Raw genomic sequence first — 24,953 nt, forward strand, 5'->3', positions numbered from 1 at the left:
TAAGTGACCGACTGCGGCTCAGGTCACCATCTCTTGGTTCACGAGTGAGCCCCACGTGGGGCTCTGTGCTGACCGCTGGGAGCCTGGAGCCTGCTTCGGATTCTGTGTCTCCCTCTCTCTCTCTGACCCTCCCCCGTTCATGCTCTGTCTCTGTCTCAAAAACAAATAAACATTAAAAAAAAAAATTTTTTTTTTAAACAAGTGAGGGAGGATTAAACTACCAAGAGGTGAACAGAGCCCCAGGGGACACAGGAAGAGCCCATACAGGGATCAGCCAGTCCCCTTGGGCTGAAGCAGAGCCCCCAAGGAAATCTGCCGGGGGGGGGGCGGTGGCGGAGGGAGAAAGGGTCACTGGGGTCCGCGGCACTGCTGGCCGCTGTCCGGTCACGAGAGCAGCAGGGAAGGGCCCGGGAGAACCTGGAAGGGAACCCCGTCCTCCTGCGGGGTTCCTCCAGCGCCCTCTACTGGCCGCTGCCGGAGAACCGTTCACAGGGTCCCGCCCCAATATCCCAAAACAGGGCAACTAAGAATGAGTTTGGAGGCGAGAGGCAACCCATTAAGAACCCGGGCGGGGTTATTGTTAGAATCCAGGGAACTAGAGGGGCGCCTGGCTGGCTCAGTTGGCGGAGCGTGTGATTCTTTGACCTGGGGTTCGTGGGTTCGAGCCCCACGTTGGTCACGGAGATTACTTAAAAAAAAAAAAAAAAAAACAACCCACAGAGAATCCAGGGCAATATGATACTAATGACAGGTGATTGTCAATATTATTATTATTTTTTTCTATTTCTCATCTGACCTGCCTGTATCCTCGTGGAATCCGGACGCGTGAACTGGGCCATTTGATGCGATCCCTTCCTGCTACGTGACACACGGGTGTCCCCACAGAGATCAAGGGGCTCCTCCCGAGAAGGGGCAGTGAAGAGAGCTGAGATTTTAAGTCCAGATGCCTGGATTTAATTCCAGCTCCCTCTGTGTTTGGACACGATGCTTCTGTCCTCATCCGCGAGCCGCGGAATCTCAGACACGAAGGCCTGCTGGAAGCTTCTGTGTCATTTCTTCAAACTCCAGTTGGTGGAGGGATGGAGGGAAGTTGGGGGAAATCCAGGCTGCCTCAGGCATTCTGGCTCCTTCCATCTCATGGCCTGCCATCCCCGGGAGCCCCAGTTTCCACTGGGTCCCCGCATCCAGCCAGCAGAGAGGGAAGAAGAGAGAGTGGCGGGGGGAGGGGGGGACACGTAGGAGGTGTTTATGGGCCAGCCCTGGAAATGGCTGCCACCTGCACTTCCTTGGCCAGAACTCGGTCACACGGCCCCACATGTAGCTGCCGGAGAGGCCGGAGAAGTGGGGTCCCCTCATCTCCCTGGTGGGGAAAGAAATGGGGTCGGGTGGACAGCCAGCCGGTCTCTGTCACTTCCTCGCCTCGCCGCCAGCTGTGAGGCTCTGGGCCGTCAACCTCTGTAGCGAATGGCGCTGTAAAGCCCAACACGACTCTGTCTGTTTCCCCGCTCCTCTCCCCTGCACCCGTCCCCGCCCTTTGATTGATTGGCCCAATTTCTCCTGACAGGGACCAACTGGATGATTGAGATCCTCAGCTTAATCCTAAAGGACGGGGACCCATCCTGGGTCCTCTCGGTGCCCATCTGGAAGCGGGCGCCCTGGTGTGAGACCATCCTGGGTGCCTTCAGCCTCTCGGACCAGCCCAGACCCCGCCTCATGAGTTCTCACCTCCCCATCCAGCTCTTTGCCAAAGCCTTCTTCACCTCCAAGGCCAAGGTGCAGGAGGAGGGAGGCGTGTGGGGGTGGGGGAGCCCATAACCAAGGGGTGAATTCAGCACGGTATTTACGGAGCACCTACTATGTGCCTGATCTGGAACGGCAGTAAATAAACGCGCAGCAATGCCTGCCTCGCAAGCCCACGTTCTAAAGGGTGACAGGCCGAGAGAATAGAGAAGAAAAATCTCCTCGTGGGCAAAGGTGATGACTTCACGAACAGCCCGCAGGGGTGGGCGAGGAGGGCAGAGGGCGCAGGTGGGAGGCAACGGTGGGCCCCACGGAGTGGGAAGGGGTGGCCCGCGCGGAGGTGAAGAGAAGAGGCCGAGCTGGGGTTGTATGTTGAAGGTGGGACCAGCAGTAGGATTTGTTGGCAGATGGGGCGTGGGTGTGAACCAGATGAGTCAAGGGTGACTCTAGGGCGTTTGGTTTAAGCAACTGGGAAGATGATGCTGATGTCAACTGACTTGGGGAGGCCGGGAGAGAGGCTCGGGGGAAGGCGGGAGCTCTGTCGGGGCCCGTGGACGTCCAGGTGGAGGGTTGCCAGTGGGCAGTGAGGCAACCGAATCAGGATTCGATAGGACACGCGTCTCTGGAATTGGCTGGTCGACACAAAGGTGGACGGGGCCATTAAAGGCGGGAGACTGGTCGCATCACCAAGGAAGCGAGTGTAGACAGAGGAGGCCCCCCGGGACCCCCCCCCCCCCGCCCGGTCAGGCTCACGGCTTTGCTGCGAGGAGGCCCAGATCTCGGCCAAGCTGCTGCACCCACGGCCGCAGAGAATCCCAGCAAAAGGACCGAGGCTAAAGTCAGTGGCGGAAGGAGGCGTGTGGGTCAGCGTCCAGGTGTCTGTCCCAGAGCAGAGCTGCCTGACCCTCCCGGCAGCGACATGGGATGACACGCGAGCCTTGGCATCCGGGGTGTTTGTCGGGGCGGACCGCCCGGGTGGCTGACCGTGGTCGTGGGGAAGGAGACGGTGGCCAGGAAAGGAGCCATCTGGTGGGGCTGACGCAGGCTTGGTTGTGGAATAGGAAGCTGGTAATCAGCTAGGAGCCAGGGAGTCGGAGCCTTGAACGCCAGGCCCAGAGGCCAAGAGGGTCAGTCAGTGCCTCTCACCTTGATCACCCCCATCCTGAGCCCCCCATGCCTTCCTCCTCCTGTTTTATGTATTTAGAGAGGGGTAGGGAGGGGCAGAAAGAGAGGGACAGAGAGAGTCCCAAGCAGGCTCCATGCTGAGAGCACAGAGCCCAATGTGGGGTTCCATCTTGCCAACCGTGAGATCATGACCTGAGCCGAAATCAAGAGCCGGACGCCCAACCGACTGAGCCACCGGCGACCCCCCCCCCCCACCCCTGTCCTCCGGTCTTAATTCCCTTGAAGCCAACCTGTCACCCCGCCTGGTCCGGGAACAGTCCCCGTGTCCTGCTGGAATGTGGCTGCAGGGAGGTCTCCCCACCCTCTGGGATGAGATGAACTTGATCTAAGCCACTGTTGGCGGGGAAAGTCCCCTGAGAAGTCTACCCTGAGGCCTTCCTGCTGCAGGCCCAGAAACAGAGAAGGCTTGGGGGCATGCAGTCTTTGGGGTGGGGTCCTGCCTGTGTGCGACACCTTCTCCCCTCTCCCCAACACCCATACGCAGGCGATCTACATGGGCCGGAACCCCCGGGACGTGGTGGTCTCGCTGTATCATTACTCCAAGATCGCCAGGCAGTTGAAGGACCCCGGCACACCTGACCAGTTCCTGCAGAACTTTCTCGAAGGCGAAGGTGAGGACTGAGGCAGAGTGGGGGTCCGGAAGGGGTGCCCCTCTTGGGCCCAGACAGGAAGGGGGCAGGGGAGGGGGTAAGAAGGAGAGAGAGAGGCAGCGATACAGGGCGTGATTGACAGTGAAGGCGACAGGTGTGTAAGAGACCGAGCGACGGTGACAGACACAGCAATGGGGAGAAAGAAGCGGAGAGAGACTGAGAGGCCCAGAGTGAGCAGGAGACAGAAGGAAACGGAGACAGACAGACAGACAGACACACAGATACAGAGAAGGGAAGAAACAAACAGAGACAGAAATGCAGAAAAGGGGCAGAAATAGAGAGAGATGGGGAGACAAAGGTTCTCTCTCCGGGGGCCAGATGTGGGGGGGGGGGCTTGGGGGAGGCATCCAGCCCCGAGGCACCATGCCCGGGGCCACGTGGGGGGCTAGTCAGGCCTCCCCCCCCCCCCCCCCCGGTCCCCCAGCGGGGGTGGCCCTGCTGCCCGGCCCTCATCCGCCTGCCCCTCCGCCCCGCAGTGCAGTTTGGCTCCTGGTTCGACCACATTAAGGGCTGGATTCGGATGAAGGGCAAAGAGAACTTCCTGTTCATCACCTACGAGGAACTGCAGCAGGTGATCGCGCGCCCCCACCGCCACCCGGCGCCTCCCGCCCCCTTCCCTTCCCCCAACACACCAGGTACTGGGGGCACAGCGGTGAACAGAGCAGAGTCCCGATCCAGGGAGCAGGAGAGGGGCCATGGGCAAACAAAGAAAACAGATGGCAGCTGGAGAGCAGAGAGAAAAGGCAAGGCGGAAAGGAAGATAAGGAATGTGTGTGGGGCACAATTTTAAATAGGGTGGTTGGGGAGGCCTCCGGGAGAAGATAACACTTAAGCAAAGATCTGAAGGTCAAGGACGACCCAGGGGGATAGCTGGTTGGGGGGGGGGGGTCTCAGGCAGAGGGAACCCGCCAGTGCAAAGGCCCTGAGGTGACAGCACACGCTTGATGTGTTTCCAAGGGGAGCCAAGAAGGATGTGGCCAGAGCCGCCTGAGCGGGGGTAGGGGTGGGGGTGGGAGACAACAGCAAGGACCTTGGCTTTTCTCTGAGGAGGTGGGAGCCAGGGGTGGGCCCTGAGCAGGCGAGGCGGCAGGAAAAGCATGGAACCGTGGCGCGTGGGGAGTGAGCTCCAGGGATGGCCGTGGCAAGGAAACAGCCTTTGGAGTCAGACGGGGATCCTGTCTGGACCCCACCAGACGTCCCCGGAGCAGGCACCTGGGAGAGAGATGCCTTCCGGCTGGGGCAATCAGGGAGAGTTCCCTGGAAGAAGTGCCGTGCCAGAATGCCCACTGCCTTGCCCCGCCGCGAGGAGGATGCCGGGCTTCTGGGGGCACAGCCCCCAGCGAACACGCCCAGCCATTCCAGGTCCTTAACAAAGATGTTTCCAGAAGCTGGGCACCCGAGAGGGTGCCCTTACATGCCCCTTCCCCAAGCTCCCCAGACATGTTTCCTTCTTGTATGTACACGTCATGGATTTTATTTTATTTGGTGGCGGGGGGGGGGGGTTGAGAGAGGGGGAGACACAGAATGGGAAGCGGGCTCCAGGCTCCGAGCTGTCAACACAGAGCCCGACGCGGGGCTCGAACTCCCGAACCGTCAGACGGGAGTCGGACGCTTAACCGACTGGGCCACCCAGGCGCTCCTCATGTATTATTATTATTATTATTTTTTGGATGCTTTCTGCCGGTACTTTTTGGAGGGGGAAGCACCTGAATGTTTGTGTCCGACAAAGCAGTTAACGTCCCCCCAAATCTCTCAGAGCCTCAGACGTCCCATCCTTAAAATGGGTGGGAAAATGCTAGCTCGTGAGGTTGCCGGAGGGAGCCCCCGGCACAGCACGACCATCTGACAAGGTACCCCAAAGTGTTAATATAGTGCGCAAAGTAAAAGCGACTAGGTCCCGAGGCAGGACCTGTGGGATCGGCAATAACGAGAATACCACGCACCAAACACCTCACTTAATCCTCAGCGTGTGGACAGGCGAGTCACAGATGAGCTAGAACCACCTACAGCTGCCCATATTGGACCCGTTTGGATCTGCAAAAAATATAATTGTATAGGGTGCACCCCAATATTGTTAGTACCCCCGTTTTATGGAGGAGGAAGCTGGGGGACAGTTGACAACCTGCCTGAGTCTTTTGCCCAGCCCGGTAAACGTCTTTTGATGGAAAGGTCCAGACAAGATGTTTGGCGTTAACCGCCACCCCCCCATCCCCTCCCCCACCCCCCGCTTTGTTTTATTTTGTTTTGTTTTGTTTTGTTTCATCGCGCTTTTTTCTCCAAAGCCAAAAACTGGGCCATGCAGCCTGGCAGAGCTTCTGGGCTGCCCCTGGCGTGTGAGGAACTGCACACATGTTAGAATTTCTGGGACACGCCGGTGGTTCAAGAAGATAAAGGGATGTAGGGTTGCGAAACCAGGAATGGCCTGGAAAACCCGAGCCGTGGGGCTGGCGGCGCTGACGAGAAGGCTAACTGTCCTGGGCACTAAGTATCAGGGAAGGCGGCGAGACAGAGGAGGGAAGCGTGGGCTTCGGGCACGGAAGTCTGAGTTCCTCCCTAGCTGTGTGACCCTGGACGAGTGTCTTCCCCTCTCTGGGCCTCCATTTACTGACCGGGGTAATGACACCTGTCTGCAAGGCTGCTGGTGGGCTTGGCACAGATATACGAGAGAGAGAGAGAGAGAGAGAGAGAGAGAGAGAGAGAGAGAGAGAGGGTGAGGGGCAGAGAGAGAGAGGGAGACAGAAGTCCCGAAGTGCGCTCTGTGCTGACAGCACAGATGTGGGGCTCAAACCTGTGGACGGTGAGATGGTGACCTGAGCCGACGTCGGACGCTCAACGGACTGAGCCCCCCAGGCGCCCCTCAATCCACGTGGCCTGAACGATCGATCGTTGCCAGGAGGAGGGTGATGTTTGAGCTGTATCTGGGTGGAGAAGTTTGCCTGGGGGAGGAGGGTGCCAGGGGGCATTCTCGGCCACCACCCTCCCCCCCCCCCCCCCCCCCACCAAGGCTGCAGGGAGGAAAATGCAGGGAATGGTTAAGTTCTGGAATTAGAGGCCAGGCCAGACCACTTCTGTCCTTGAAAGCCAGGCCTGGGGGCCGGGACTCCTGTCCCAGGGCACTGGGGAGCCACAGGGGGGCCGGGAGCAGCTTTGGGTGTGGGCGCCTGGAGGCAGGGAGGCCAGGGAGGAGGCCGAGTCGCGGGTCCACGGGGAGAGGACAAGCCAGGCCCAGTGCAAGGGCGCCGAGAACAGAGGAGGGGATGAGCAGAGGGACACTGACAGGGGTGTGGGGGGAGGGGGAGTAAGAGAGGGGGGAGGCCGGGCTGGGAATCTGGTCCTGTGACCCAGTGAGTGAGGCTGCTCTTCCGGGATGGGCACCGGGGGGGGGGGGGGGGGGGGGGGAGGTGCAGATCTGGGGCACAGACAGGCTGACCCCCACTTCTAACCTGAGTGAGGGGTGATTGTGCACCAGCTGCCCAACTGACCTCTGCCCCGGCTCTGCCCCTTCCCTCCCACCCGCGGAACCCTCCGAAACCCCCAGCCTGCGAAAACTCTCGGAAGCCATCGCCCCATCCCTCGGCTTGGTGGTGGGGAAACTGAGGCAAAGCAGCAGAGCCACCCAGATGGCTCTGGGTCGGGGACTCGGACATCCAGATTCTGGGTCTGGTGCTCCTTCCTTGCCTGGGGTCCCCTCCCTCCACCCGGCCTCCCTGACCCCCCTCCCCGGCCCCCGCAGGACCTCCACAGCTCCCTGCAGAACATATGTCAGTTTTTGGGCCGGCCGCTGGGCAAGGAGGCGCTGGACTCCGTCGTGGCACACTCGGCTTTCGGCGCCATGAAGGCCAACGCCATGTCCAACTTCACTCTGCTGCCCCCCAGCCTGCTGGACCAACGCCACGGCGCCTTCCTCCGGAAAGGTGCGGGGGTTCTGGGGTTCCAAGGCTCACCCGGCCACCGCCTGGCTGTGCACCTTGGGGCGGTCATGTCACCTCTCTGGGCCTCGGTTTTCCCAGCTGAAACGTGGGGTCGCTCCGAGCAGCACTGCCTTCCCAAGGTCCCGAGGGACCCCCCCCCCGCCCCCCCAGGGCTTAGCACAGGGCCCGGCATCCAGAGAGCTCCAAACGGCGACAAAATGGCCCTGTCCAAGGCCACAGCCAGGACTGAACCGTCTTGAGGCTATATAGACTCTTAGTGAATCTTTCTTAGTGTTAAGGTTCAGCCCAGAAACATTCTAGCGCTCGGATTACGGGAAGGAGGGGAGGGAGTGTCTTCGTTCCTATTCCTGCTACAAGACCACAAACTGAGCGGCTTAACACAACCCACGTTTATTCCCTTACAGCTCTGGTCAGAAGTCCCAAATCAGTGTCCCTGGGTTAAAAATCAAAAGTGTCAGGGGGACGGGTCCTTCTGGAGGCTCCAGGGGGGAGAATCTGTTCCCTGCCTTTTCCGTTTCCAGCCCCACACCGACTGCTGGGCTCCTCGCCCCTCACCGGTCTTCCGATCAGAAGGGTGGCAGTCTTCCAATCCCAGACTCTAAGCCTCCCGCCTCTTTTGCTTTTTCTTTTTCTCCCTATGTTTGTTTGTTTTGAGAGAGACCAAGAGGGAGCAAGCGGGGGAGGGGCAGAGAGAGACGGGGAGGGAGAGAGAGAGAGAGAGAGAGAGAGAGAGAGAGAGAGAATCCCAAGCAGGCTCCGCACCGTCCATGGGGGGGGGGGGGGGGGGGGCTCGAACTCACAAACCATGAGATCGTGTCCTGAGCCCAGATCAAGAGCCTGACACTCAACCTGAGGAGCCACCCTCCCCCTCCCCCCGGGCGCCCCTCCCCCTCTTCTTATAGGGACCCTTGTGGGTCTGCCTGGATAAACCTCCATCCTTAACCAATGACACCTGCAAAGTCCCTCTTGTAAGGTCACATATTCATAGGTTCCAAAGACCAGGACGTGGACGTGGGGGGAGGGGGATTATTCAGCCTATCACAGGGAGCCCCACCCCCACCCCTCACTAGGGGGCGTCATGTAATTCAAAATACTGCCATCCAAATGACATTGGCCCCAGGTGAGAAGCACGAGGCCGGCCCGGAGGGGGCCCCCCCGGCGCCCGCCTGGGCCCGTGGAAGGGGCAGAGGTCACGCCCCTCGCCTGCTGGGTCGCCACGAGGGTTAAGGAGGGAAACCGAGGAGGCCAGGGCCACCCTTCCGCGCGTTCCCTGGCACGGGCGTGTGGGCACATCCCCAATGGCAGAGCCATCACGGAGGTAGCGTGGGTGTTGCGGGAGCCCCGGAGTGAGGATGCTGTTTTTCCAGCCAGAGAGGTTAGGGACAGGGAGCCAGGAAATGCTGGAGCGGGAGGGGGAGGTTCTGGGCAGAGCGATTTAAGGGGTCAGGGGGTAAAGCTGGAGGAGGAAGGCAACAGGTCTACTGAAAGGAGAGGCGGGGTGGGGGGGGGGAGCCAAGGGAAGGAGGGGGCAAAACGGGTGCCCAGGGGTCTGGCCAGGTGACTGGAGGCCAGCGTGAGAGGCAGCCACCAGTAGGAGGTAAAAGGGCAAAAACGTGGAGATGAAAAGGGAGCGGGGAGGTGCTCCTGGCCAAGGCCCGGAGGCGGGCAAGAGGGTGCTGGGATGTGGGGCGCGGGGGATGACCCCGCCGGGCCTCACCTCGCCGCCCCTCCCTCCTCTCGCCGCCCCTCCCTCCTCTCGCCGCCCCTCCCCTCTCGCCGCCCCTCCCTCCCCTCCAGGGGTGTGCGGCGACTGGAAGAACCACTTTACGGTGGCACAGAGCGAAGCCTTCGACCGCGTCTACCGGGAGCAGATGCGGGGGCTGCCCACCTTCCCCTGGGACGACCCCGAGGACGCCAGCCCGGACCCCGATCCCAGCCCCACCCCAGCCCAGGCCTCCGAGCACCCCCCGGACCTGTGACCTTGAGAATAAACGCATCGCTCCTGCCCCGACTCTCGATGCGCTCTGGAGGCGGCGCGCCGGTGGGCGGCCGGCAGGGGGCGCGCGAGGGGAGGAGGCCGCCGGGGTGGGGGGACCCCCACGCTGGGCGCCTGGCTCCCCCAGGGAGTCTGAGGGAGGAGGGGCCCAGGACTGGATTCCTGGGTCTGCGGCTAGGCTGTGAAAATGCAAGATTCTGGCATAAAGCAGCTTTCTTGTGAGCAGAGGGAAAGGGAGCCCCAACTCGCCCCTTGGCACCCAGAAAACAGTCCCAGCGCCCAGGGCCCTGACCGGTCCCCCAGCAGGGGTCCCCACCAATTTCCTGTCCCTCATTATTAAGCCCCACTCCCTGGACTGGATTCTCTCCTCTCCTCTGCTAAGCTCAGTTTACCCACAGCTCCGGAGCCTGATAGATCCAGGAGGCTCCCCACCCTGTCCCAGGGACGCCCCACCTTCGCCCCCACGCGACGCCGGCTCGGGGGCCACTCGGCCAGGCCCGTCCTCAGACAAGTTCCGGCCTGGCCGCAATTGGATATGCCCTGTCCCGGGATGCCAGCGGGTCGACACTTTCTGCCCATTTTCTGAACTGCGACACTGGCATCTAGACTGAGCACTGGGCTTGCCCGAGTTCTAGAACAAAGGGGGAAACATCCCTGCCGCTTCCCGGACACCGAGGCCAGAAGCCTTGTCCAAGGCACCACACGGACGGGGGACGGGGGGCTGGGAGGTGACCGTCGACAGGCCCGTCCAGGGTGGCTTTGGCTCCCGTCAGGGTCGCCCCCTGAGTCCTGCCTGGGCAGCCCAGTCTGGCTGCTGGGTGCCTCGGGGCTCCTGCAGTTTGGAGGTGGCATCCTCACCAAACCTCCTTCTGGTCGGGGACAGATGGCGGAGGCGGCGGGCAGGGAGGACGGGGAGGGGGCCGCCTGGGGGCTGGGACCGGCCCAGAGGACGGGGTTCTGTCTCACCCCAGGGGGCCCCTCCCATGCCCCGCTGCCTCATCAGGGCCTTCGCGGGGGTGTCCTTGGAACCCCAGGATTTCTTGAGCTGTGGAGGGAAAGACAGGGAGGTGAGAGAAGGTGCTGGGGGCCGAGTCCAGGCAAGGGGGGGCAAGGGGGGGCGTGTGTGTGCAGGGAGGCCTGGGGGGGGGGGCCCCCGGGAGCCGTGATCCCCCCCTGCAACTCTAGACTTGAGGAGAAACAGGAAGCTGCCAGCAGCTGCCTGGGGGGAGTAAATATTTGCCGAGGGAGGTGATGCTGGGTGAGGGTGGCTCAGGACCGGGTGGAGGCGAGGACCTTGCCCCTGCTGTGCCCATCCCCACCTCTCCCCTGGACCGGAAACGAGGGAGGGAGGGGATTCCTGGGACATTTCTCCCTCCCCCTCCAAAAAGGTCCCCACTGGTTCCCACTTCGCGGATGGGAAAACTGAGCCTGACGGGGGCGCACAGCTCGCGGAGAAACTGTGCCCCAGTTCTGCCGGCATCCACGGCCCCCTCCCCATCCCGGCTCCGCTCTCACCCTCTCGACAGCCCACTTTACAGCTGGGGGCACTGAGGCTCCCCACCCAGGATCCCAGAGAGTTAGTGTAGGCTGTGTTGGAACCCCGGTGTCTAAGCAGCTGGGGAGGGGGGCGCCAAGACCCCCTCAGAGCTCCCCAAATCCCCTCCCCAGCACCCCCATGACGCTCGAATCTGGGAAGCCAGGGGCAGAGCATTTAAAAGCTTCACCCGGGAGGCAACCAGGGCCGAGTTCCAATCTCTCCCTGGTGCCTCGGTTTCCTCACCTGCGAAATGGGCGGGTGCAGAGTTGTAATAACATTCCCCCACACCCCCCCCTCCGCCAGAGGGTTGTGGCAGAGGTCCCAGCTAGCCACCCCTGGGAAAGCGCCCGGCGTGTGGCAAGGTGCCCCCAAAAGATGGTTGCTTGGAACTCTGGGCAAGTTACTTGACCTCTCTGGGCCTCAGCTTACCCCTCTGTAACAATGAACGTGAGAAGACTAGTAGCTCACTGACCTGGGGTGAGGTGAGGCCACGAACTCAGTAAAAATAAATTCCACTTCGCGGATTTACCGGAATGATGATTGTTCTAGTTCATCCGCCCCTCACTGACTCCCTCCCGCCGAACTGAGCATGGGGACCACTGCTGGGCCCATTTGCTAGACGAGAACATGGAGGTTCAGGCAAATTTCTGCCCCCCCCCCCCCCCCCCCCCCCGCCCACGGCTCTCACAATTGGCGTGTCGTGCCCGGATTTGCACCCAGGGTGGCTCCCGGGGTCTCTGCCCCGGGCCGCCCAGCGCTCACCCCTGCCTGGCACGCAGTAGGGCCACACGCCTCTGAGGTGGGTGTTACTACAGCTCGGGACGCACCCATTTCACAGATGAGGAAACTGAGGCGCCAGGGAGAGACTGGAACTCGGCCCTGGTTGCCTCCATCCTTTTCCAGCTATCCCTGTTCTCTCTCAGGCCACCCGCCAGGTCTCACCTCGTTGTCACCGTCGCTGGAGCCGGACAGCTGGGACAGGCGGCTCAGGTCCCACAGGGAGTGGCTGGGCCGGGCGGGGGGGCCGCTGGGGGTCCGGGCGCGCTGGACACTCCTCAGGATGTCGCTCAGCGCCGGCCCTGGGGCGGCCGGGGTCTCCTGCCTGTCCCCGTCAAAGACTCGGCAGGCGGCCAAGCGTTGGGCCAGCGGGCCATCGGGCGGTGGCGGTGACACGGGGGCCACAGAGCGGCGGCGGGCCACACGGTGGGGGTTGTGGGCCAGCTGCAGCCCCCCCACGATGCTGACGAAGGGGCCCGAGGTGGGCGCGGACGGGAGTGGCCAGGAGGCCGCATACAGTGTCCGGAACTCTCGGCTGAAGGCGGCAGCAATCTCGCCGGTCAACAGGGTCACCAGGCCTCGGTGCAGGCGGGAGTCGCTCCATGTGAAGCTGGGGGGCACGCAGGGAGGGGTCAGGCTCTCCGTGCAGCCCCGCGGGCCCCGCCCGGACTCCATTACCAGTCCCCACCTGGTCCCAGGGCAGGCTGTGTGACCTCAGGCAAATCCTGCAACCTCTCTGGCCTCGACATCCCCCTCCGTAGAATGGGAACGACTCACGTACCTACCCAGAGGGCTGACGTGACCGCTACATGAGTTAAGACACTTAAATTTATCTTAAGGGACTCTGCCCCCTCCCCAACCAAGGCTGCATCAGTGCCTCGGTTTCCCCATCCGGAAAGAGATGGGATGTGTTTTCGGACTCCACAAGTCCTGTCGTCGGGCTCGGCTGCTTCCCATATAATGACCGCCATTTGTCAAGCACTTGTTGTGTGGCCGCTCCGTGCCTCTGTCTGCTCGTCTGTCATACGGAGCTCGAATGTAGGGAGACTGGAACGAGGGAACAGGGCGTTGAGCCCCGGGCACGGTGGCCAGCTCTAAAAGCCTGCTGGCTGTGGTCAGCGGTGTCCCCATCGCCCCTGTTGTCACGATGGTGGCGTTTAAAGCATCTGGCTCAGGCCTTGGCGCATAGCAGGTGCTCAGTAAATGCCCTCTTTGGAATCACACGAACCTGGGCTGCAATCCTGGCCCAGGGGACCTTGGACACGTCGCTTTCCCTTCCTGAGCCTTGGTTTGCCCATCTGGAAAGTGGGCTCACTGCGGGCTGTGTCTCGTGCGCCTCAGCGGGCACAGCACCCAGCGCCCAGAGAGCGACGACTCAGCCCCCAGGATGGCGAGCGTGGGTCCGATCGTCCTTACCTTGGCAGGGTGGCAGTGTCCTCCCTTGCTCCCTGGCAGGTCAGGGGGCCGTCCTGCCCTCAGATTGTGACACCCCTCCCCCCACCTGTGACCTCACCCCTGGAGCGGCCAGTGGGAACCCTGAGGGGTCTGTGAGGTCACCCCATTCCGCTGCACAGAGACGCCCGTCGGATCGCGCCTGCTGGCTTGTCTCCGTCCCGGGGATCTTCTGAGACCCAAGCGCTCGAGAGCCGTGGTCACGACGGAGCTCCTGAGACGGACACGGAGCGTTGGGAACCGAGGACACTCCAAGTGCTGACCCCGGGAGGCCAGCCCAGGGGCGAAAGTCGCGGGGGGGGGGAGGGAGACTCGGGATCCTCATTCAGCGGTTCCGGGAGGCCCAGGAAGCCCACGGCCTGGCTTGGGCACCGTCACCCCCGCCTGGCCACCATGGTCCCCGGCTGGCTGCTGCTTCTGGCGATGGCTCTGCCCCCGGGTGCCACGGGCGCCAAGGACTGTGTGTTCTGTGAGCTGACCGACTCCACGCAGTGCCCCGGGACCCACATGCGCTGTGGCGAAGACGAGGACTGTTTCACGGGCCAGGGGGTGGCCCCGGGGCTCGGCCTCATCATCAACAAAGGCTGCGTGCAGTCCACTTCCTGCGGCCACGAGGAGCCCGTCACCTACATGGGCGTCACCTACACCCTCACCACCACCTGCTGCTCCGGCCACATGTGTAACAGGGCCCCCGGTCCCGAAAGCGGCCAGCTGGAAGGGGTCACCGCCGCCGGCCTGGCGCTGGGCCTGCTGCTGTTCCCACATTTGCTGTGACCGACCTGAAGGGCAGGGCCTGGGACTGGTCTCCCGGCCTTGCTGCTCCCCGAGCCTCCTGCCTCCACCCCTCCCCCTCATTAAATGCCCAGAGGCCCTGGACAACCTCTCGTGGCCCTGGCCTCATCTGTTCTAGGGCCGTCCACCCGGACCCGGGGGCTCGGCAAAGCGTCCTCAGGCCTGATTTGGTGGCGGGGAGCCACGCTCGGTGGGTTTGACTTGTCCCCCTACTGTATTTCATTGGTTCTAAGACGCATCTCTTCTCGCGTTTTGATCAGGATGCTGCTTTTCATCGGTGGCACCTTAGAGTCGATGAAATAGGGTTCAAAACAAAACAAAACGAAACCAAGAAACCCCGAATAACGACAATAATAAATGACAGCTGATGTTTACGGAAGGCGGCTGATGTGACGTGCCAAGGCACTGTGATCTCGTTGAATGCCCCCAGGCCAAGCCGGGAAGATAGATTCTTTCCGAAAGGTCCCAGTCTCCACAGTGGCGGGTCCCAGAATGGGTTCCTCGGACGGGCAGCATGGGTAATCAGTGGGAGGAGCTTGCCAGGAATGCTGCTTCCCAGGTCCCATCCCAGGCCGGCTGAATGGGGGCGGGGCCCCGAGATCCACGTTTTGATTCCGCCGCAGGCAGGCCCCAGATTGAAAACCGCTAGCCTAGGCCAATGGTCACCGACCGCGCATGTCTGCCCGTCCCCCCCCCCCCCAGGGGGCACCCGGCAATGTCCGGAGACACTTTGGCTTGTCATAGTAGGGCAGAGTGGGTGCTATGGTCGTCTACTGGGGAGACACCAGACATTCAGTTCAGCCTCCTCCAGGGCCCAAGAAAGTCCCCACGACACAGAATCATCCGGCTGTCCCTCACGTGAGCACCGTCTCTGTCGAGAAGAAACCCTGCTCCACGGGCCCTAACCACATCATCCCGCTGTGCAGCGGGGGAAAAGCAAGCACAGAGAGGTGAAGTCCGTTGCCCAAAGTCACACAGCGAGTAGCTGGTGGAGCTACAGTTTGAACCCAGGCCCTCTGACCCGAGAGTCCCTGCACCCCGCACCCTCCCCGAACTGTGACCTTCGGAGGTAGGTGCTGTGATTATTCACACCTTCCCGATGGGGAAACTGAGGTTCAGAGCAGGGGAGGCACAGAGCTCAGTGTCACCGAGCTAAGAGGTCGAGGAGCCAGGATCCAGGGTCGGGTCAGATCCCAAAGACAGGAGAGAGGAGGGTCACGGACCAGTCCGAGGGCCAGGCCCTTTGCACACCGGCTGTTTTTTTTTTTTTTTTTTTTTTTAAATAGACGCTTAGAGGGGCGGAGTCAACTCACTCAGGGCGGAGCTAGGACCCCAAGCCAGGTCCTCCTGGTTTGGAAACCCACACACAAACTGCGGGCCCCGCTTTCCAGATGGGGAGACCCAGGGTTAAAGAGAGGACCCTCCCCCACTAAACCGGCCCCCTGGGCAGGCCTGGCTCCACCCCCAGCTGGTTCTGCCCCCCCCCCCCCCACCTCCTCTACCAGCAAGGGTGTTTCGACCCATTTCACAGACCAGGAAAGCGAGGCTAGGCTGGTCAAAGGGACGCCAGCTGCTCTCTGAGCACACTGGGAGTTGGGGACAGGACACCGGGTGGCATCACGAGGGGCAGCAGTACCTGTAGGATCCGGAGATGACCCTCTCGCCGTCCAGCAGCACAAATTTCTCACGCACGTTGCCACTCACCTGCCGTCGCCAGCGGCTCTGGAAACTGCAGCCTCGCACGACCCGGATATCCAGGTTCTGGAACGGAGGGGGCACGCCCCTGCTCAGGCCCACCTCGCACGCCTCCGCTCACCGCACAGGGCCTGGGAGTCCCCTGCTTAGGACTCTGTCCCAGCTTCCCCAGAGTCACCAATATCCGGCCTTGTGGGGGTGGGTCTCTTGGAGGTACCCCTAACTCAGGGGGACCGTGTGGGAAAGCCCGCCCCTGATTCCCCCAATGCCTCGGGCATCAGGTCTCAGCAGACCCTCTCAGCTGGCATCTGCCTCAGTGAGCTAGGACCCTGTGGAAGGATCTGCCCCTGCTGCCCCAGCGCCAGGAAGATGGCGACTTGGTCGCCCCCCCCCCCCCCCCCCCCCCCGCCGGGCTCCTACCTCAGTGGCCCAGGGGTTCACCCCCAGCTGCCGGGCCAGTGTCAGGAAGGCAGGCAGCTGCTGGCGGTCCAGGAGCAGGTAGACAGGCACCCAGCGGCGTGTGGCGGCGTCTAACAGGTCCGAGAGCAGGTCTGGGTCGGTGAAGATGTCCATGACCACGGCCACTAGCTGGGGGGAGGGGTGGGGAAAAGGGCTGTGGATGGAGCCTGGAGCTCCGGGGACATTTGGGAGTGGGGGGGCGGGGCCCTGGGGGTGAGGTGCTCTGGGGGTGGGAGTTGAAGGGCCTGGCTTCCGCGGGATGTTCAGAGGACTGCGGGAGAGACCCCCCCCCCAGACCCACACTCCTGCTCATATAGTGCCTACACGTGGATGAGGAAAAGCCTGGCTTTCCTGGAAAACTGTCATCCTAATCACAGCTGCAGTGGTGAATGATGTCCCCTGAGCTGTGACACACTGCATGGTGCCCCACCCCCACCCCCCCCCCCGCTCCAGGGCTCAGTGGGCTGGATGCCCGGGCAGGGCACCTGTGGCCAACTGCACAGCTGGGTCCTTGGGGGTGCCCTGGGTGCCCTGGATACCCAGAGCTCCCCTGGGGACTGGGGTGCTGAGCACCTGGAAATACGTAGCAGTGATGACTCCTGATCACCGGCCAGGACTCCTTGGTCCAAATCCCCGCTCGGCCACTCACCGGTGAAGACACTTAACCTCCTGTGCCTCAGTTTCCCCATCTCCTCACTTGGTTAAAATGCGTCCCAACCTCACAGGACCCTCCTGAGGGTCATTAAATGTTAACCCGCGCAAAGCACTTAAATGTGGGAGCCGACAGGCACAAAGACCAGGCTAGGGGCGCCTGGGTGGTTGAGCCTGTGACTTGGGCTCAGCTCATGACGTCACGGCTCGTGAGTTCGGGCCCCGAATCGGGCTCACTGCTGTCTGCACAGAGCCTGCTTTGGGTCCTCTGTCTCTCTCTCTTTCTCTCTCTCTGCCCCTCCCCTGCTCACTCTCTCTCTCTCTTAAAAATGAAATATATATTAAAAAAAAAAGAGTAGGCCACCTAGGGGGGGCTGCAGGGGGGAATCTGGGGTGGAGGAGGTGACTGAGCCAGGGGGTTATAGTTAAGTCCCAAGGGTCGTGGATGCCTAGGGGTACCCAGGAGAGAGGGCGAGGAGGAGGTCTGAGGGATACGGACACCTGAGTCATCGGGGCGGAGCCATGTGGACCCACAAGTCCCAGGAGGGCATGGCCAAGATGCCACGGGGCCTAGGGGACGTGCACTCCCAGGGGCGGGAGCTGGCGTGTGAGGACGCGCGGGTCTGGGGAGTGGACACCGGGCCCCCGGAGCCCCCACCTTGCGGGCGGCCTGGATTTCCTGGCGCACCAGCTCCTTGAGGGGCGGGTGGCCCTCGTCGGGTGGCTGGGTGAACAGCTGCACCCGGGTGATTCCCTTCCAGGCCGGGTCCTCCGGCCAGCCCAGCCGCAGCGTGGGCACCAGCTCCTCCGACCGTCCAGGCCAGTAGGTCAGGCTGCCCGAGTCCCCATCGGTGGCGGCGGCTCCCTCTGCCGCCCTGTCGGGCCGCTGCTTGGACGCTGTCCAGTCTTCGGCCGCCGCCGCCAGACTCCGCAGCTCTTCCCCGCTCAGGAAGGGCCGCAGCCCCTCTCGCTGCACGCAGGCCTCGAACGCCGCCGCGCCCTTGCTCAGCAGGGCCTCGAGCGCCAGCCGCTGGCCCTCGGAATACAGGAAGCCGGGGCTGGCCTCGGTCAAGGGCGGCCCCCCGGCCTCCGACTCAGCTCCTTCCAGCGCTGCCAGCTGGGAGGCTGACATGGGGCTGCTGGGGCGGACGGCCGTGAGGCTGGGAGGTGGAGGGTTTGGCCGTCTCTGGGGCACTGACCATCTGGGGGTCTCCTGCCAGGCAGATTCTACGCGGCCACGGGACCCCTCAGCTCCTCCTCTATGCTCCGCCCCGCAACAACTTCCGGCCTGCTGGCCACGCGATGCCCCAAATGACCGGTCTGCTGGCTCAGTCTCGGTCAGGCTGATGGCCCACCTGTCCTGGCCAGAGAGCCGGCCGACTGCCCCACCATCTCCAGGCGACAGGCCGCCTGCCTGTCTCCTACCACTCAAATGTCCCCAACTAAAGGCAGAGCGGGCTGCCTACGTGCCCCTGACCAATAGCGCGTCGAACTGACGCTCTCCTTTGGATTATCTGGCAGGCATCGATTGCTTCCAACAATGTCCGTATCTGACCACCCGGCCGTGTCCCGCAGAATCTGTTTTTCCTGACAACTCGCGGCTGGCTCAGCAGCTCTCACGGCCGGATCGTTCCACGCACCTCCCCTTTGGACCTGCTCGCTCAAGCTTGGGAAGAATGGGCTCCAGCCCGAAGTCTGGGCATCCCCCTTACCCAGCCAGGGAACGAGACCGGTCTCCGTGGACTGGGGACCCTGCTCCTGGGGTTTCACACCCACTCGGGCTGCCACAGCGGAGCCGCTCACCAGGAGGTTTCATCACCATGGAACCGGCCCATCTGGATGGAGGGCCTGACCAACCACCGTTCCTTGGATTGGCTGCCCCTGCCGGCCTGTCTCCCAGCCGGAGTGCTCTCGGGCTGCCCTCTGATCTCTGCTGATCCCTGGCCGAGCTGCCCTGCCGGGGTTTCTACCCGAATCCTGCTATCTCCTGCTAGCTAACCACTTATTCCTGGCCAAGGACCACTCTGTCTCCTGTCCTGTCTCCCTCTCATGCTGTTCCTTTGAGGCTCCTGACCCAACCTTTGGGCTGTGGACCCCTGATCCCTGCAAACCAGCGGCCCCTCCTTCCAATCACGGCACCCAGGCGGCTTCCCTCCTCCAGACCACAGCGACCAGGCCTACAAAGATAAAGAGGAATAAAACCAGGACTCCCTCTCGCCCATCCAGAGCTCCCCCCATGTGTCCGGACCCCCATCCTCTTCCCTCCTTGCCTTGCCTTTTCGGAGGTCAGAACAGGGGTCTGGAGACCTCCTGCCTCTATTTCTGCCGTCCTTCCGGCTGTCTCGCCTCATTCATCAGGTTTTAGCCTGGGATCCGGGGAACCCAGCCCCTTGTGTAAACACAGAGGAGGGCCCGATGCAGGTCCCTGCGGAAGGCCCCAGCCCAGGGAACACACTCACCAGGTCACTGGCCCAGGGCCCAGGGGCCCGCCAGACCCCAGCTGACTCAAGCTTCGGTTAAAGGGGAGCAACTCACCTGTTCCCACGTACCCCTCCCCCACCGCGATCCCGCCCCCTCAGCACTTCCGCGTCCACACCCTGCCCACCAGGCCGAGCCTGGGAGGAGCTCAGGTTTAGAGGGGCGGGTGCGGTTAATCCGGGGGAGGGAACAGGTGCGGAAACACCTGTCACCCGGCTCACTGAGGGGGCGGGACTTTGGCCGTGGGGGGCCCTCAAGGGTCCAACGGTGCAAGATCCAGACAAGCACGCACCGGAGCCTCCAGAGGGCGCCTGCGGGTAGAGCTAGACTCCGCCCCCGAGGGAAGGGCTCCTCCGCCATTGGTGTCCACGGAGAGGGGCGCGCATCCTACTCCCAGACTCCAATTCGATCCGATCCCCTCCCGTGTCCCGCCCCCCCGTCCCTCATCCCTGGAATAACACACAAGAGAACGTCAACAGTCCAAATCTTTTTAATAACAAGGCAGGGTCTGGGGTTAGTTTTTGTAGCCTCGGCTGGCCCTGCGGCCTCTGGCGCGCTCGAACTTCCGGCCCTTGGATCGCACGTAGGGTCTGCGGGAGGGAGAAGAGGGTGAGACCGTGCCCACACAGGAGTGGCCAGCCCCAATGGGACACGGACAGCTACAGAGCAGCACCGGACACGGGATGGGGTGGGGGGGGTGAGGGGGAAGGACCGGGGAAGGCCGGGAGTGCAGTTAGCATCAGGCACCCAGGAAGGGTTCATCTGAGCTGCCCCAAGGGCAGGGTAAGACGCAGGCTCCGTGAGGGAGGTGCAGACTCAGGCCCTGCAGGGCCTCAACAGGACCAGCTTTAAGCCAAGTCTTGAGGAAGAAGCAGTAAGACCAGGTTGGGGGGGGGGGGGTTCTACGGAGGCCTGACGCTGGGTTGGTCTGAGAAACAGAAGGGGCTGGAAGCGGGGCAAGGCCCCCAGACCCACCGGGCGGGGTCCAGGAAAAAAGTCAGGGCCGGGTGGCAAGGCTGGGTATACTCACTTGGTGTGGCTGTGTGGGGTCCCTGGGGCCTTGCCGAAATGCCTGTACACCTCTCGGCCCTTGCGCGGACCTGGGGAGAGGAAGGGAAGGACTGGATCAGGCAGGGACCCGGCGCCCAGAAGTAGCCACGGGAGCCACTAAACCCCACTCACCAGAGAGCAAGACGGTGCCACAGCCCTTGGGGGAGTCCAGGGCCAGCTGGTCGAAGGTGAGGATCTTGCCTCCAGCTTTGAGGATGCGGCTCCGGGCACGGCTGCTCACACGCAGTGCGCACACCTGGGGGACACACAGGACAGGAGCGGTCAGACCCCTGGCACGGCCACCCACGGCTGCTGGGACTTCCTCTCCACGGCCCTGGCCCAGCAGTCACCCCACTGCTTGCGGCGCCTGCTAATACCATTAGAGTGAGCTTCCTGAGTTGACAACAGCTATTCTTACCATTTTAAAAAATGTTTATTTATATTGAGAGAGAATGTTCACGTGCAGGGGAGGAGCAGAGAGAGAGAGAGAGAGAGAGAGAGAGAGAGAAAGAGAGAATCCCAGGCAGGCTCCACCCTGCCAGCACACAGCTCAATGCGGAGCTTGATCCCATAAACCGTTAGAGCACGACCTGAGCCGAAATCAAGAGTTGGGACACTTGACCTACTCAGCCACCCAGGCGCCTCTGAGGCCAATTTGTTTCTAAAATTGCCTTTAACAATGCAACACCCTCAAGTTACTACGGATAAGGAAACGGGGGTAAAAAAGACCCCAGACGTTGTCCACAGGCCACAAACTGCCAGAGAAATCTAGATCGGAAGCCAGGCTACATGACTTGAGAACCAGCACTGCCAACAGGGACCCAGAAGGGATGTGCCCAGGGACACCCACCATCGAGAACGCCAAGATCATCCCCCTTCAATCCTAAAAGCTGCTCAAACGGGTAGGTGTGACGCCTGCCTCACACAGAGCAGACCTGAGACAGGTCATCCAGGCCCCGGAGTCTGCTCTCGCCCCCCCCCACCATGCCCGGGAGCGCCCTCCTCACCCACCTTCAGTTTGGGCACCTCCTGGACCCGCACGTCATCGGTTATCGTCCCGACAACCACGGCGGTTTTGTTTTCCCGGCCAGGCAGCTTCATCTTCCGGATCTTTGGAGGAGGAGAAATGCATGTCAAGGAAGTTCCTTCTGGTGTCTAAACCCCATCCCACTGCTCCAGGCGCCCCCAAGGGCACAAGAGACACGTGTGCCCTGACGGGGCTAAACCCACCCGCGCCCCACCTCCCAACTAGCTCCCCGCTGGTCTAGCCTGGGAAAAGCACCAGACACGACGCGCAAGCAGACTGTTCAACAGATCGCTCCTGACACTTAAGGACTGCGTCATGGGACCTGAAACCACACGAACCCACTATAACTGCCCCTGCTTTACAAGAAAACAAGGCCGAACCACTCAAGTACCCACCGCTGTTCAGCCTCAAGGGTCAGAGCTCTGTGCCCACTGCTGGGTGAAGTAAACCAGCCGATGGCCAGGCTCCAGGCCTGCCCACCCCCCCGCCCACCCAGAGCCCAGCTCTAAGACAGGATGCAGTCGCTCAAGTCAGCCGCTCACCATCCGGGAAAGGGACAGCGGTGGCCGGTTGGTGCGACTCATGAACAACCTCTTTAACACAACTTGGTTAAAGGTAGAGTTGGTCCGTCTGGCCAGAAACCGGTACAGCTGGAGGAAAGAGAAAAGGAAGGATGAGAACCGAGGGCAGCCCACACCCCTCCCTCCCAACCTTCCAGCAAAAGGCAAAAGAAATGATGTTTGGGCTAGCAAGGTTTTTATGGCTTTCCCCCAGCCCACTGGGCCCCAAGGAGACCCTCCACGCCCCCTCCCCAACCCCCAGATATAGACAGCCTAGACGCTGAGAACACTGAACCTTCCGGAACCCCGGGCAAAACCAGTTACGAGCTTGCCAAGCAGACCCCTGGAGGAGCCTGGGGACCAATGCTAGAATGTTCTAGAAGTCACAATTCTGGGGTGGTGCTGCCTAAGGGTCTCAGGCCTCAAACTCACCTTGACCAACAGTCTCAGGTAGATGTCCTGGCTCTTGGGTTCCTTGCGCCGAACCTTTCGGTCCTTGTTGTGACGGATGTCGACTCCCTGCAGAGTTGATAAAGCAGAGATTACGGACCCAACTCTGATCTGGCAGATTATTCGCCCGCAAAAACGAGTTGATTACTCATCTCCGAGGAAGAGCAAGGACTCCAGTCTCTGAAGAGACAACACATCCCCGGTCCACCCCTAGGTGACATGCGGAGAGTCACTTACAATCTTCTGAGCCTCAAATGACCCCTATGAAAAGCTTTCACACAGCAGTCACACCAACTCAAAAAAAAGATTTTTTAAATTCTTTAAAATCTATTTTTTGACGACAGAAGCCAAGGGCAGACTCTACCTAACAACGTAGCGGAGAATCTTTATTTGGAACTCACTCAACTCACAACCAATACGAGAACCTTTCCCGCACTTACCTCCCCGAACCCCACAACCTTAGGAGGGAGTTTCCCACTTTTACGGAGAAAACCAAAGAAGCCACCGTTTCCACTACACCGTACCTCAACTTCTGCCCCGAGATTTTTTTTTTTTTTTAACGTTTATTTATTTTTGAGACAGAGAGAGACAGAGCATGAACGGGGGAGGAGCAGAGAGAGAGGGAGACACAGAATCGGAGCCAGGCTCCAGGCTCTGGGCCATCAGCCCAGAGCCCGACGCGGGGCTCGAACTCACGGACTGTGAGATCGTGACCTGAGCTGAAGTCGGACGCTTAACCGACTGAGCCACCCAGGCGCCCCGATTTTTTTTTTTTTTTAATAGACCAAGTTAGGAATTGCAAAGAACTACTTGGTTATCCGTAGCTCCCTTTTCTCCAACATTTAAGGTATGCAATCATCTATGATGCGTTCTTCGGACAAACTCTTCCAAACTCACATCGGTCACACAGGATTACTGTGTCCCCAACAAACAGACCGACAAATGGGGGTACGGAAAGGGAAGGCAAGATCACGGGGCGGACAAGGAGCTGAGACTTCAGCGGTTTGCCTGGCCACGAAACCCAGGCATTGGACGGTCAGAGACACCCCCACCCCCCCAAACCTCCCGCCCCAGAACCCAACGTGCCAGGCCAGGAGGGATGACAGGTCCAGGTAGAGGCAGCAGAGACAAGAGATTAAGAACGGACGTGGGACCAGCGCCTGGGTCGGAACCCTGGCTCTGCTACTTCCTGGCAGGGTGATCTCGGTCCTGTCACTTAACCTCCTTGTGTTTCAATACGGCCATCTACTTAATTGTACGTATAGTAACAAAAAGGCAAGGGAGGGGGCCGGAGGCTGAGATGACCGACCTATCCCTGGTCTCCGAGCCTCCCCAGTAGTTCCCCCACCGCGGCGGTCGCCCCCTCCGAGCTCCCCTGGCATCCCTGCTCCCCTCCGGCATTCCCCCAGCCCCAGTCCGAGACGGATGGCGGCGGATAGTCGGGGCCCCCAGCTCTCCAAAGCACGCTCACCATGATGGCGCCTCCCGCTCAGCCAGGTCCGGAAAGAGAGAACAGCGCCGGGGTGGGCGGGGAAAGCCTTCAGCGAGTGGCGCCTACGTGACGTCACACGGGCACGACGCGGCGCGGCACTCGAGCCGAGCCCCTTCACGGCGAATCGCCTCACCGGCCGTAGGGGCGATTCCGGAATAGGTGGACGAACCACCAACGGGGAACGAGCGCTACGTCGAGGAGGAGGGGCCAAGCCCGGCGGGGGCCTCTCTGGCCCCACCAGTCCCTGTTCTCGATAGTTTTCCGGAAGAAAGGGATCTGGGAGCGAGAGCGATGTGGCGCAGAGCTGGGAGAACGCGCCGCGCGGTGACGCTCTGGCCCGACGCCGACGGCCTCTCTGTGGCTCCGGGAGGACCCGGCGGGCCGAGTACTGGAGGTGAGGAGGCGGAGCTGGCGGGGCTTGTCGGAACCTCGGGAAACTTCTGACCCCACGCTTCAGGCATTTCCTTATCTGGCTCACCTCTCTTATCTCGTGCCGCGCTTGTTTGGCGCGGCCTTAGCTCGGGAAGTCCTACCTGAGATCTAACCCGAGATCCGCTTGCTGCAGCCCAGTCTAGAGCATCCCGCATTTCCCATTTTTAGATGCCGTTTCTCCCCCTCCTCTTTCTCTGACCCCCTCCTCAGCCTCTGCCATCTGGGGGCTGCTTTTCCCAGCCGGAGAGATTCAGGTGACCCAGCGGGATCAGTGCGAGGGCTTTGCACGGTACTGGAATGCGGAGGGGGCGCACAGAAGCCCCGGGCCTGGGGTGGGGGGGTAGGGTGGAGAGGGAATCGCTGAAAGGCTCCAGAAAGAGAGGGGGAGGAGAGACTTTGAAGGAGAGGAAAAGACTCAGAGGAGAGGAGGATTGGAGACCCAGAGGGGGAGTGGACAGAGACCGAGGGTGAGGGAAATGGAGACCTAGAAAGAGAAGGGAGATGGAGATTGAGGGAGAAGCAGAGACACAGAAAAGAAGGTGAGATGGGGTCGTGTCAGCTGTAGCCAAATTCAAATCCCGGCTCTGCGAATTACTAA

At 61.5% G+C, this 24,953-nt stretch overlaps 4 protein-coding genes across 4 annotated transcripts in view; 2 read left to right on the top strand and 2 right to left on the bottom strand.

The window, feature by feature from the left end:
- Nucleotides 1-9,512, top strand: part of SULT2B1 (sulfotransferase family 2B member 1) — a 32,263-nt gene extending 22,751 nt beyond the window's left edge. Inside the window, exons 3-7 of the mRNA XM_086690295.1 lie at nucleotides 1,565-1,773; nucleotides 3,410-3,536; nucleotides 4,052-4,146; nucleotides 7,309-7,489; nucleotides 9,305-9,512. Of these exons, the coding sequence (XP_086546421.1) occupies nucleotides 1,565-1,773; nucleotides 3,410-3,536; nucleotides 4,052-4,146; nucleotides 7,309-7,489; nucleotides 9,305-9,486 (794 nt within the window). The 3' untranslated portion in view covers nucleotides 9,487-9,512. The remainder of the gene's footprint in view (nucleotides 1-1,564; nucleotides 1,774-3,409; nucleotides 3,537-4,051; nucleotides 4,147-7,308; nucleotides 7,490-9,304) is intronic.
- Nucleotides 9,513-9,698: 186 nt separating this feature from the next.
- SACK1E (scaffolding CK1 anchoring protein E) lies at nucleotides 9,699-19,297 on the bottom strand. The gene is made up of 5 exons (XM_086690294.1): nucleotides 17,525-19,297; nucleotides 16,177-16,344; nucleotides 15,698-15,822; nucleotides 11,983-12,427; nucleotides 9,699-10,548 (listed from the first exon to the last, which is right to left on the bottom strand). Exons 1-5 carry the CDS (start codon nucleotides 17,996-17,998, stop codon nucleotides 10,273-10,275), a joined length of 1,488 nt encoding a protein of 495 aa, XP_086546420.1. The 5' UTR covers nucleotides 17,999-19,297; the 3' UTR covers nucleotides 9,699-10,272.
- Nucleotides 13,390-14,150, top strand: SPACA4 (sperm acrosome associated 4). Its single transcript, XM_025914928.2, has one exon. The coding sequence runs from the start codon at nucleotides 13,663-13,665 to the stop codon at nucleotides 14,041-14,043; it is 381 nt and encodes a 126-aa protein (XP_025770713.1). The 5' UTR covers nucleotides 13,390-13,662; the 3' UTR covers nucleotides 14,044-14,150.
- Nucleotides 19,298-19,816: 519 nt separating the features above from the next.
- On the bottom strand, nucleotides 19,817-24,049 carry RPL18 (ribosomal protein L18). The gene is made up of 7 exons (XM_086690299.1): nucleotides 23,903-24,049; nucleotides 22,414-22,500; nucleotides 21,964-22,071; nucleotides 21,406-21,504; nucleotides 20,527-20,650; nucleotides 20,375-20,444; nucleotides 19,817-19,934 (listed from the first exon to the last, which is right to left on the bottom strand). The coding sequence occupies exons 1-7, from the start codon at nucleotides 23,903-23,905 to the stop codon at nucleotides 19,859-19,861; spliced, it is 567 nt and encodes a 188-aa protein (XP_086546425.1). The 5' UTR covers nucleotides 23,906-24,049; the 3' UTR covers nucleotides 19,817-19,858.
- Between the last annotated feature and the right edge of the window lie 904 nt (nucleotides 24,050-24,953).

Source organism: Puma concolor, chromosome E2 (assembly GCF_028749965.1).
Source record: "Puma concolor isolate L17-30 chromosome E2, mPumCon1.1.hap2, whole genome shotgun sequence".
NCBI classification, from domain to species: Eukaryota; Metazoa; Chordata; class Mammalia; order Carnivora; family Felidae; genus Puma; species Puma concolor.

Excerpts from the sequence above, each read along its gene's own strand:
- RPL18 (XM_086690299.1), bottom strand. Across the intron at positions 22,072-22,413 it reads ACCTGAGACTGTTGGTCAAG|CTGTACCGGTTTCTGGCCAG; the intron begins GTGAGTTTGAGG and ends TCTTTCCTCCAG. Across the intron at positions 20,445-20,526 it reads TGGCACCGTCTTGCTCTCTG|GTCCGCGCAAGGGCCGAGAG; the intron begins GTGAGTGGGGTT and ends TCCTCTCCCCAG.
- SPACA4 (XM_025914928.2), top strand. The coding sequence starts at position 13,663 with ATGGTCCCCGGCTGGCTGCTGCTTCTGGCGATGGCTCTGCCCCCGGGT.
- SACK1E (XM_086690294.1), bottom strand. The coding sequence starts at position 17,998 with ATGTCAGCCTCCCAGCTGGCAGCGCTGGAAGGAGCTGAGTCGGAGGCC. Across the intron at positions 16,345-17,524 it reads AAATCCAGGCCGCCCGCAAG|CTAGTGGCCGTGGTCATGGA; the intron begins GTGGGGGCTCCG and ends CCCTCCCCCCAG. Across the intron at positions 15,823-16,176 it reads TGAACCCCTGGGCCACTGAG|AACCTGGATATCCGGGTCGT; the intron begins GTAGGAGCCCGG and ends CCTCCGTTCCAG.